This window comes from Plasmodium vinckei (assembly GCF_900681995.1).
Source record: "Plasmodium vinckei vinckei genome assembly, chromosome: PVVCY_14".
NCBI lineage: Eukaryota > Apicomplexa > Aconoidasida > Haemosporida > Plasmodiidae > Plasmodium > Plasmodium vinckei.
In genome coordinates, this window is record NC_051306.1 from 2307155 (window position 1) to 2320233 (window position 13079).

The 13079-nt window shown below is 23.1% G+C and overlaps 5 protein-coding genes across 5 annotated transcripts; 1 reads left to right on the forward strand and 4 right to left on the reverse strand.

Moving 5' to 3' along the window:
• Positions 1 to 250: 250 nt before the first annotated feature.
• Positions 251 to 2565, forward strand: PVVCY_1406430 (protein phosphatase PPM4, putative; the record flags this gene model as incomplete). The annotated part of the gene is made up of 2 exons (XM_008624391.2): positions 251 to 2425; positions 2539 to 2565. The coding sequence occupies 2 exons, from the start codon at positions 251 to 253 to the stop codon at positions 2563 to 2565; spliced, it is 2202 nt and encodes a 733-aa protein (XP_008622613.2).
• A 1033-nt stretch (positions 2566 to 3598) lies between these two features.
• PVVCY_1406440 (conserved Plasmodium protein, unknown function) lies at positions 3599 to 4021 on the reverse strand (the record flags this gene model as incomplete). Its single annotated transcript, XM_008624390.1, has 1 exon — positions 3599 to 4021. The coding sequence occupies one exon, from the start codon at positions 4019 to 4021 to the stop codon at positions 3599 to 3601; it is 423 nt and encodes a 140-aa protein (XP_008622612.1).
• A 338-nt stretch (positions 4022 to 4359) lies between these two features.
• Positions 4360 to 5739, reverse strand: PVVCY_1406450 (cutA, putative; the record flags this gene model as incomplete). Its single annotated transcript, XM_008624389.2, has 5 exons — positions 4360 to 4419; positions 4760 to 4792; positions 4890 to 4988; positions 5214 to 5306; positions 5482 to 5739. The coding sequence occupies 5 exons, from the start codon at positions 5737 to 5739 to the stop codon at positions 4360 to 4362; spliced, it is 543 nt and encodes a 180-aa protein (XP_008622611.2).
• A 486-nt stretch (positions 5740 to 6225) lies between these two features.
• PVVCY_1406460 (leucine-rich repeat protein) lies at positions 6226 to 8535 on the reverse strand (the record flags this gene model as incomplete). Its single annotated transcript, XM_008624388.2, has 3 exons — positions 6226 to 6260; positions 6471 to 8091; positions 8248 to 8535. The coding sequence occupies 3 exons, from the start codon at positions 8533 to 8535 to the stop codon at positions 6226 to 6228; spliced, it is 1944 nt and encodes a 647-aa protein (XP_008622610.2).
• Positions 8536 to 9799: 1264 nt separating this feature from the next.
• PVVCY_1406470 (conserved Plasmodium protein, unknown function) lies at positions 9800 to 11974 on the reverse strand (the record flags this gene model as incomplete). Its single annotated transcript, XM_008624387.1, has 1 exon — positions 9800 to 11974. One exon carries the CDS (start codon positions 11972 to 11974, stop codon positions 9800 to 9802), a length of 2175 nt encoding a protein of 724 aa, XP_008622609.1.
• Positions 11975 to 13079: the final 1105 nt, after the last annotated feature.

Sequence of the window (13079 nt, forward strand, 5' to 3'; positions counted from 1 at the left end):
TAATAACATCTGCCTATATTAGATTGAATGTAGATCCTATTTACACGTGCATTTTTAAATATATGAATTTAAATTTGTGAGGACATTAAATATAAAGTAGATAGTTATAAATATATACGTGAATAATTTATAATGCCGGTTTTATTTGCGCGTTATTTATATTCGCGCTTATAAACTCTTTCTATAAATACATGTATATATGTTATATTTTTGTGAGTATTTGTAAAATAATGTAAAAAAAAAATATAAAATGTTTAATAATATAAATAATAAAGTGAAGGATGAAAAAAAACTGAATTCAATACCAAATGTTGTAGATAGAGAAAATGCAGAAGTTGTAGGGAGGTGTGTAAAAGATAATTATATGACAGTAAATAGTTATTACGACCACCAAAAAAATGGTCATAATTCCAATAATAAAGAAAATGAAAATATGTATTGGAATGGAGAATACATAAACGAAATTAATGATGGTTTTGTCAAACAAGATAGTTATATAAATTATAATAATATAACTAATGAATCACCTAAAACTGAAAATTGGAAATATATTGAGGAACATAATACTGATATTAATAAAAATAAAAGAAGCAATTCAATTTATAAAGATAAAAATAATAATATCGAACTAAATGAATCTATAAAAAAACAAAAAACATTAAATGGTGTAACATATTATTCAGGTGAAAATGGGAAATATAATAATATAATTAAAACAGCTAATAATCAAGAACTTGATGAAGCACAACAATGGAATAATATGAGTCCATATGCAGAAAATGAAGCTTATCAATTATATGCACAAAATAATAATAATAAAATGCATGAATATCAAACAAAGAAAGATGTAATGCCTATGAATTTAAATAATAATGTAACTATTCCTTCAATGTATGGAAGTAATTCATTTCCTATGAGATATGAAGATGATCCAAATGAATGGTACATTACAAGTGATAATAGTGATTGGCTTGTTAATAAACAGTGTAATTGGTTATACAGTGTTAAAGATAAAATATATTTTAATATAAAAAGTCAGGAAATATATTTTGAAGATAATGGTAAATTTTTCTTAGTTGATAATTCAATAGATAAAGGAGAAAAAAAAAATAATGGGTATAATGAGTATATGTATGAAGATAATAAAAATATGGGTGAATATAATGAAAATAAATATTTTGAAACAAATGTAAAAAAAAGTTATAGTGATGAAAATGAAGGACCCCAAAAAAGTGGAGGTAGCAATGTGAGTAGTAAACATAATAGTGTTTCTTCAGCTAATGGAAGTATACAAAAACAATACTCAAATGAAAAAATGATAAACATGAACAGTACAGGAATAATATCTCCAAATAATATAAACGATATAGATATTAATGAAGAGACTGTTGAAGAATTTAGTATGGTTTTAGAAGATGATTTAGTATGTGGTACTTGTAGTAAAATGGGTAGTCATAATCGAAATGAAAATGAAGATTTTTATATTACAAAAGATATATTAGATTTAAATAATGTATCTGAAAATGATAGTCTATGTTTTTTTAGTGCAGTTTTTGATGGACATGGTGGATCGAATTGTGCTCGATATGTTATGTCTCATTTAAAAACCAATTTGATTGCAAAATTTCGACAATCCTTTTTAATTACTTGTAAAAAACATTATAAAGAGAAAAATACAAAAATAAATGAATTAAGTGTAGCTATTAAGGCATTATATGATAGTTGTATAAAGGGATTTGAAATGACAGATAAAAATTATATAGAGTTATCTAAAAAATATGATTATAAAGATGGTGCAACGGCTTGTGTTGTTTTAATTTATGGACCCGATGAAGATGGGTCGTTAAAAATTTTAACTGCTAATTGTGGTGATTCATGTGCATTTATATGTCATGATAGAAAACCAATCAAGTTATCATTACAACATAAACCAGATTTACAAGAAGAAAGAATACGTATATTAAGATGTGGAGGTATTATAGCAAATATTAATGGGGTCAATAGGATAATTACAAGACATAAAGATAAAAATTCAAATAATCGAGAAAAAACATTTTTAGCTTTATCTACATCTCGATCTTTTGGAGATATCCCATATAAAATTCCAAAGAAAATAGTTTTGTGTAAACCATTTATTAGTGTTTATACCATTGACTTTGATTTAGATTCTTTTCTAGTTTTAGTCACTGATGGTATATTAAATGTGTTGGCTGACTTTGAAATAATTGATATTGTATGGAAGAATATTCATCAAACTCCTGAATATGCAGCGGAAGAAGTTGTTAAAGAGGCAGAACGACGGGGATCAACTGATGATAAAACATGTACTGTTATTTTTTTCAATTGGAGAAAAGATATTTTCAATAAAAATGCAAAAGATGTGAATTTTGATGGAGGAGCACCTCAAGATGATTCGAATCAAGAGGTAAGAAAATATTTCTAAGTTTGAGTGAAGCCAACTTTTTTTTTATGCTCATACATGCATATATATTACCTTTTCTTAATATTACACATTTTAATTTGTTTTTTTTTTCATAGGAGATCAATATGTTTTCCGCAACATAAAATTCTAAGGTATCACAATCTCATTCCGACTTCCTTAGAATAACGACCTTTTAGCTAGCTTTTTTTAGCTAGATTTTTTTTAGCTATTTTTTTTTTTTTAATTTTACAAATTTAATGTCCAGCTGGATGTAAGTTTGTGATTTTAAAATGTAAAAAAAAAAACATAAGGTTTTTCTAGTGAATTATTATTATTATGTATATCAGATATATCTTCTGAAATATATTGGCAATATAATTTTAACCCTGTGAAGAGAGAAAACAAAAACAAATGATTTCTTTGTAGAAAGGAATAACAAATTTATATTCTGAAAAGACAAGATAGTCAATTAGTTTTGTATTTTTTCAAGATCTTCACATAAATTATTATAAGTTAATTAACTTGTTAATTATTAATTAAGTTCGCACACATATCAAGCTAATTATTAATTAATTATTTTTTTTTATGTTTATGATATATTTGCATGAATACGTCTTTAAGCAAATATGTGTTTCATTTTTTCATGAATGAAAAGTTGTAATTATAAATTATATGAAATGAGAAAAGTATATGGAATAAATATATAAAAATACTAAAACAAATGTCTGATATATTTTTTCTTTGTTTTTCAGACATGAATTAACTTTGTAGTATTTACTATTATTATGTCTTGTTTCGTATAAATTTAATTCATTTTTTTTTTTTTTTTTTTTTATCCCTCATAACTTTACAAATAAACTTTGCTTATAAATTCAAGCAAATATATATTTCCTTTTATTAATAAAGTATAATATTTTTATAAAATTGAAAATAAATATGTGTATGGAAATATAAAGAGAGAAATTAGTTTTTTCTCATTTTGTTAGCATGCTTTAAAAAGAATATATAAAGTTTTTAAATTTTGTGTAATTGTGTTAGGTTATCGAAATAGGATTATTTATCCTGAATGATAAGTAGATATTTATGTGAGGATGTTTGAATTGGTCTGTCTGTGCATTTGAATATATTTTTTAAAATAAGACAAGCGGAATGTGTTTATAACTTCAATCTTTGAAATTATTTATCTTGGATTTCTTTAAATTTCTGTATTTGTAGAGCTACATAATTTTTTAATAATTGTTTATGAAATGTAATCATTGCCCCTCCTTGTATATAAGAATAATTTTTGATGTCCTTAATTAAATTTCCAATATCTTGATCAGTTTTTGTTTGAGATTCATCAAATATATAACTATCTTTTATTTTTATTAATTTTTGATATAGCTCATTATTAGTATCTTTAAATCCTAATATTATTTCGTTTTGCCGATGTTCAAAATAAAGAAAAGATGATTTGGGGTCTGGATTTAATATCAAATTATTATGTATCTCACCACATATATATTCTCTATTTAGAGACTTATAAAAATTTATCAGTGACTGCTTATTACTTAAATCAAAAGCAGAAAAATTTACAACACTGTTTTTTACCCTTTTCATATTGCTGTGATTTTTTTTTATTTTTAAAATTTGATTATCTTTATTAATTTGGTAAGGAGTATTTTACGTGGCTATCCACATATATTCCCTTTGATATGTCTTTTGATGTAATTCGACTACATACATTATATATGCATATAATTGTACACACATAAAAAAAACTCTGTTCTTTAAATTTACAAAAATCCAACGAACATATTTTTACACATGTTTAAGTATGTCAAAAATTTATAAAAATTAAAAGTACACAAATTTTACATTTTAAATAAATTAAAAAAACACGTCAAAAAATATATGCTTTATCAATTTTTATTTTATTTTTTGTCAATATATTTTGCTTATTTTTTTTCGTCAGTTTCATCAGGTTTAACCGAATTCGATATCCAATTTAGATAGTCCTAAGGAAAATGTTTTATATTTTTGTAAGGAAAATTGAAAATATAATTTTTTTTTTTAAATGTCTGTAATATATATGGGTATGCATACGCAAATTGTTATACGCCCATAACACATAAATATAAAATTTTTTAATTATATACGATTTTTTTTAAATCATTTCAATTGAATAAAAAATATATAATTTATTATAAATTTATTATTGCAATCGAATTGTAATGGCACATTTACATGTGCATGTATATATTTGGGATATGTAAATATATCATAATATATGTGCAGTCCTTTTTAAAAGTTAAAAATATGTTTTCAAATATTTTGTGTATAAATGCAAAATCTTACACTGCTTCCTTGTTGGATTGGGACAGAGATTACCTTGAAAAGAAAAAAAGATAAAATTAGGAGGAATAAAATAGACATTTTCGATTTTTTTTTCATTTTATTATTTTTCCTTATAATGTAGAATATGTACCTCGGGCACTTCATAGGGATGATTTGATTTTACAGTCTTCACAATTTGGTCGAATAAATGTTTTTTTGTTTTAATCATCATTAAGAATTCGTTATCTTTCTGTTATTGGGTATTGTATTTTTATGAAGGCATTATAGGAGGATGCAAATAAAAACATATTTGGAAAAAAATAAGTTAGGAATGAAATTATATGTATTTTTCAAAAAATATATAAGAAAAAAAATAATTACAACTTGAAAGTACAAGGAGATAAAAAGTGATGCCTCCTTTAGTTATTACACTTTTTTATTTGATTTTAGTTTTATTTTGTGCATTTTTTGATACCGCTATTTCGCCTTTCCAATGATATAGACTAAGTATTCCGGGAATTATATTTATGCAGCTAGCTAATTTCTCATTTAACAATATATTAGATATCTATAATAAAAATATGTGCATAAAATTATGAACGTTAATGTAAAATGTGGAATTATAATGGTTATTTGTTTTAAATTCTTCTGAACGTACATACGAAAATTGTATGTTATGATAATGTGTGCAATAGCATAAGGTATGTATTTTTAATGTCTCAGTTTTTTATATATATACGTACCGATTCTGCAACTTCCTTGGTTGGGGTTGTTACATACACTGCTACAAAAGGGTTGTTATTATCTCCCATTTTATTTATGGAATTATTTGTTGAAAATGTTTTATATTTTTTTTTGAAGGTATATATGTTTTTTGTCGAATTATGTTTAAAAATATTATTTATAAAAAAAGCATCAAAAAGTAGTTTATTAGACCTTTCCTTAGTTAAAATGTATTGCAAAAAAAACATTATATAAAATATAAATATTGTGGCACGCATTAATGTATTTATAGGGCCCTTGGTATAATGCAAACGACGTGCATCATATACATATATATAGTCAAATAAGTGATATACTAAGAATATTGAATAATAATTACAAAAATTGCAAACCAATCTTTTGATATGAAATATAGATAATTGCTAAATCCTTCTATATATAGGAATACGGAATGATAAAAGCCTTTTTACATATCAACAAGCTTGTCACTAAGATTTGTAAAATTGCAACAGTAATATATTTTTTAGAAATAAAACAAAATAATACCACAAAAAAAATTAATTATATTAAGTTAAAATATAATGAGTGTAAATTATTTTCTCCGATATATATGATTTTTTATAATATAAATTGATGTGATTATTGAAAAATGCATGCATATATATACATTTTATATATCTTATAGAATTGTTGACAAATTTATGTAATATTTAGGTATATATGGTTAACAAATTTTGATAAAAAATGATAACTTTTTTTTTTCATCATTCCCCTTCTTTATAATTCCACCATGTTGACTCTAAAAATGTATGAAAAAAAAAAAAGAAGATTAAATCGTCTAAAAAGAGAGAGAAAATAGTTACATATAATACAATGCCGATAATTGAAGCTATATTTATGAAAAATAAATAAAATAAGATAAGATAAAATGAAATAATTTGATCAACTAATGCTAGTGTTTTGGTTAAATATATTTATGGAGATGTGTACATATTTTGTTTTTTTAAACCTGTGTTTTCTTCATCTATATTATCATCAGTATCATTTAGTTGAATAGTGGCTGGTGGTATTCCTCGAATAATTAAAGGCAAATGTTTAAAAATACGAGATGTGTTATTTATAAATTGATATTTTTTATTTGACACTAAACTTGTAAGTGTTTGATATGTATTATCATTTAATCTTTGAAAAGACGAGATATCTAAAAATTCTAGAGGACAGTAAGGTTTATTTAATGGCTTCATAAGAAAAGATATTCCTTCATTGTTTATAGAAGAACCTGATAAATCCAAAAACTTTAATCCTTTAAAACAATTAATAGAAAAATTATGATTAGAATTAAAAAAAGCCTCGTTTTTATCATATATTAAAATTCTTCTATTTTTTTGAATAAAATAATTTTTAGTTGTTTCAGTAGCTCTATTAAAGCTTATATTTCCAATACATGAAAAAAATATATTTTCATCTTTATGCCTATTTGATATTAGTATTTTTATACTATTTTCATTGTTGGGCAATGTGGTTTCTTCACAACTTTGATAATTTGTATGTTCATCTATTTGGTGTGACTCTGTTGGAAATGGCGATTTTAAGATAGAGCTAGACAATTTTTTATTATTTATGTAACTTAATTTGATGTTTTTTTTTATGAGTCTAGATTGTGCTAGCAAAGCATCAGAAATATAATGACAAGATAGGTTTGTTAATTTATTAAAAGAAAAGGATATATCATATATATTTAAATTAGTTGATAATGTATTATAAGTAAATAATTTAATATTTTTATCTGTTAAGTTATTTTTAGATAAATTAATAATGTTTAATGTTTGATTATTTTTTAATGCTTCATTTAATATATCTAAATTTGATATAAAATTATTTGATAAATTGATTTCTTTAATTTTATTATTTATATTATTTTTAAGAAAAAAGCAAAATTGTTCAAATGATTCATCATTTATATTATTATTAGTGTAAGATAATATTTTTAAATTTTTGATATCATGTAAATATTTTATTAATGTTAAGAATATTTCATTCCCATAATTATTATATCGTGAAGTTTTACAACTATTGTTACATATATCGGATATATGTAGTTCTGTTATGTTTGTCTGATTTTTAAATAAAATTTCAATATCTTTACAAAATGATGGTGAACTTAATTTATTTTCAGATATATCTAATATTTCAACGTGGGTGCAATTTTTAAAAAATGAAAAAATACTTAAACTGTCTATTCCTATATTTTTAAGTTTTAGTTTATATTTAATAGAGCCATTAGTGTCACTATTAGTTTTGGTACTACATTCAAGTATTTGTGTCAGGCGTAAAAGAAAATTAGGTCCTAAAAAATTGTCTGACAAATCAAGATCATATATTTTATTGTTACTATTATTTGATATATAATTTTTTTTAACATTATTTGTAGAATGGCTAGCTAAAGTAGTAATTTCATTTTTTATTAATTTATTATTTGAAAAATGATCAATTTCACAATTTGAGGTGAATGAAAAAAGGTTTTCAATTATATTTATTCCACCTTCTGGTCCTATAGAATTATTAGATAAATTTAATTCATTGAGAAATGGAAGATACTGAAAACATTGAGAGAGTTTATTTGCTCCATCCTTTTGTGTGTGAAAAAAGGGAAAGAATAATTATGTAAAATATAACAACGGAGACTATAAATATATGAACAAATCATGTAAATAATATATTATAAAATTAAATTGATAAAAATTTATTAACAGTCAGGTAAATATATTTAAAAATAATTTTCTCACATTTGTTAAATTGTTATTTGATAAATTTAAAGAAACAATATTTTTACTCCTTAATATACAGGGAATAAGAATAGACAATCCCCAATCATTAATATTTAAGCTAGCAAGTTCGATTTTTTTAACTTGATTATATTTTTCTCTGTAATTATTTTGATCATTTTTTCCTGTGCTTTGTGTATTCATAGAGGAAACAAAATCCGCTATCTCATCTTCGCTTAATATTGGGTTTGATGAGTACAGTATATTTTCCTTTAATTTTATTTTGAGTGGTGATTGTTGTTGGTCCATGTTAAGTGGTGGAAAGAAAGTGTTTTTTTTCGTTTTTATTGTTTACTCGTTACGGATTTTTTTTATTATATATGCACATATAATTTTTTTTAAATGTTTATATATTTTGTACAGCAAATTAATATACTTGTTATTTTAGTATATATTTACCACGTTGTTCTATCGATATATCATCCCATGTTTTTTCCTTTTTTTGCAATCATGCTAATAAATTATTATGTTTTATTTTTTTTTAAATTATTTATTATGTTTTTTAGTACATATATATGTGTATATGACATTTTTAATGTTCTTGTGGGTATGACTCACATTTTTTACCTTAATGCTGCATTTTTAAAATGGAGTAAAAATGCAATAAAATAAGCTAAATGCGTATGCTAATATATATATTTTTTTCTACATAATAATAAATGAAATATAATGATATAAAAGGGGGAAATATTATAAAAATCCAAATAAAATAATATGTACAACCATTATATTTTTGATAATTTAAGTAGTTTTTTTCTTTTGAAATGGTTGGCATATTTTTTTTTTTTTTTTTTTGGAAGACATTTTTAATATATATCATGATATTTTTATTTGAATTTTATATAAATGTTTTTTAGCCCCTTTACGCATATATAAGTAAATAAATTTGTCTTAAAGAATTTAATTGTTTAACGAATAAAAGAAAAATGAAGATAGGGCTTTTATAGTTGTAGTTAGACATATTGAGTGCTTGTTTGGTCATTTTTCTGATTAATGTGTTCGTTTTTTTAGCATATTTCAATAAAAATAAAAACTGAAAAATTTATTAAATATAAGTTTTCATGGTACAAACCATTTTAAAGAAAAGTCTCATCCGTGTATGTTGTAAATTGTAAATATAACGAGATATGTATACATGTATTGCATGCATGTGTAGGTGTAATGCTCATAAATTAGAGAAAAATAAATGCTATATGTAGAAAAGGAATGGAGTATAATATATGTGTGCATATATATATAATTTCCATACATTTGTAGAGATAAATTTGTGACTATTATAAGCCAAGCATATTATGATCGTTGCTTTTATATATTTTTTTAAATGGTTAAGTTATTCGGATGAAATAAGAAAAGCCAATTTGTAAAGTATAATAGGGGTTAAGTTGGCGGAAAAAAAAATAGCTAGCCAACTAAAAAAAAAATTGACTAATGGGCATATCTAAGTATGTAAACTTTCCCCTTAAAAAGTGGTAATATAAAAATGGGAAATGATAGAAATGGGTAGAAATATTGGTTACTTTTCAAAGTTTAAAATAGTATCTCCAATGTTATAATTTTTTGCAACCGCTTTGTAAAAATTCGAAACAGTGTTATTAATATTTGAAAATGAAATATTTGAATTGTATTGTTTAGACAAGGCTGAAAATACAATATCTTGTTTATCATTATAATAATTATTTTTTGAAGTAACTATATTTGAAAAATCATTATTTTTATTATTTAAGCATAAGTAATTATTTTCATTTTTAATAAAAGGGTTTAATCTAGTATAATTTCTATCTGATTGTAAAGATGTCAAACAATTAACTTGGCAATTATTTGTATGATATGGTATAACAGTACAATTAAGATTATTATAAGTATTAATATTATCTATTTCTAAATTATTATTTATATTGTTCATACTATTTATATCTGTATGATTATTTGTATTGATATTATTATTATTAATATTATCTGTTGTTTCAATATCATTTATTATTTTATTATTTATGCTTTTATTATTTCTTGATTTTTTATCATTTATCTCATTTATACTATTATTATCATTTGTACTAGTGTTTGAATTTTCTGAACAATTTGTATTTCCATTATTTGATGTTGTATTATTATTATTACTAGTATATTGTTCACTTCCTTCTATTGTGTTATTATTATTACTGTGATTATTTAAAATGCAGTTTCGAGTATTCCTAGTTATGTTTGTTGTACTATTTGGTGTTGCTAAACTATTTTGATTAATAAAATTGGTAAATATGGTTGCAGAGTTTGCATTTGTATTATTTATTTCATTGTGTTTGTTTATAGTATTCATTTTTTGGGCATACAAGTTTGAGTATTTGGACTTGATAGTGGCATCATTTCCATTACCAGCAGATGTGGTTGCAGTATTAGAGGAAGTTGCAGTGCTAGATGTATTAACTGAATTGGGGGCATTTTCCATTGTAAGATTATTACTTTGTGTATTGTAGTAAGGTAATAAAGAAGTCATACTGGGTGTATTATTATTATTGGATATGTCTAATAAAGATTTTTGTCTTAACAATTTATTACACAATAATTGAGCTGAATAAATAATTTGTGAAATTTTATCAATATTTATTTCTGAATTATCTATTGAGTAATTTCCTTTAGTTGCTTTTATTAAAGCTTTTTGCATCCAAGATATATATTTGATAAGTTCAACAATCATATTAACAACTTCATCTTTATTTTTATAATCATTTAGATTATTAATGGACTTATTAGAACCTGAATCATTTGTGTTAATATTATTATCACATAATAATGCAGATGCATTATATGATTCAATATTATTAGTGTAACAGAATTTTTTTGGTATTGAATTGTTGTTATTGTTATATTTTGTATTATATTGACAAGCATGTTCTTTATTCATATTATTATTAATAGTAATTGTATTACCATCATTTAGATAATTGGTGATATTTATTTTATCTTGAATGTTATTTGAATTAGCATTGTGACGATTTTCATTGTTAGAGTTTGTCATATTTTTATTAGTATTTAAATTTAATCTGGAATTATTATTATTATTATAATTATTTGAATAATTATCTGTGATGGTATTACATGATATACAATTTTTTTTTGATTGCATAGAATCATGAATGGTTTCATTTTTATAATTATTATTTTTTTGTTTTGTATTATTATTATTGTTTGTATTATTTTTGTTTATATAATGTTTTGGTTTGACTCTACATGTGTCACATCTTACTTTTCTTAGAAATCCTTCTATAGAGAATTTGGTTGCTTTTCTTTTTTTATGGCATATTTTGCAGATCATTTCTATTTCATCAGCAACTCTTAATGCTTCTGCTTTAGATGTAGTAACAGCTATAATTGTTGTTTTTAACATGATTAAAGTATCTGATAGATTATTTTGATCCCCTGGAAAAAACGCATGAATTTTTTTTATTTCTCCTTTTAAATTATATATTTTAAATACATCTCCAAAAAGAACATAAGAATTTTGAGTTGCATAATAATGTTTTGTTTTTACAACTACTGCTCTATAATTTACAAAATAAACATAGTCAACTAATTCATTTGGTATAGTAGATGTGGGATATTTTGAGGTGGAATCCTTTTCATCTTTTGAATCCGCAGGGGTGTCAGATTTATTATTTTTGGATGGAGTTATCTCTGATTTGGATTTTTTCATTTTGAATCTAAAGTGGGGGTATATGTGAAACGAAAGAAATGGGAGTAATGAAATAAAATAGGGAATTAAGAAAATACTGAAAAATAAAATGCGCACTATTTTAATGAGAATATGTATAGGTGCATAAATATGTATAAGAAATAAAAGACAATTGTACGCATATATGGATCAAATTAAATGTGTAGTCTTATTTACATATTGCTCATAAAAAAAATGAGTACATATTTTATTAAAAAAAAAAGAAGACATGTTTTTTTTGCTTAATATACTGTTTAAATGTTATACTTTTTTTGTATTATAATTTGTCTGAATATATATATGCACATATTTTAGGATGACAACAATAAGCATGCGTTTTAATTAGTTCTGTGTGATCGATATTAAAGAAATAAATTAGTTATAAATATGTAGCTGTATAAACACTTTGTAGAAATATATGGTTGTTGCATATTTTAAAAGTGTATAGATATGAGACCTACGCATGTATGGGTCGACAAACATATATATATGTATACTTTCTCAGTTTAAGAAAAATATAATATGACAAAAAAATGAAAATTGAAAGGCCAAAAAATGGTATATTGTTAATATTAATTAATAATTAATAATATCCAATTGTTTTAATATATACGTAGGGAATATATTGAAAATGTTCCAACATGTATTAATATATAAGAATATAGAGATAGAACAATTTAAATATGTTGATGAGATTAAAAATAGGTTAGATATGTATTATATGCAATTAATTTGTGCGATAAAAAAACGTTAAAGTATGTAGAAGATAAAATATTTAAACAACCATTTCAAAATCCAAGTTACAAAATACGTAAGATACAAACAAATAAATATGAAGACAAGTATTTCATATATAAATTAATATATGATAAAAAAAGAATGGAAAAATGAAATGTGCATATGCCACAATAATGAACTATATATATGTAGACAAATATGGATATTTATTATTTACTTAAAAATATATTTCTTAAAAGGTTTTAAACCCTATGTATACGGGTATAGTAACATTTTGTATGTGTTGTAAATATTTAAAAATAAAATATCCTGAATAATTCATTATATAATTAAAAGAACAAGCTATGTA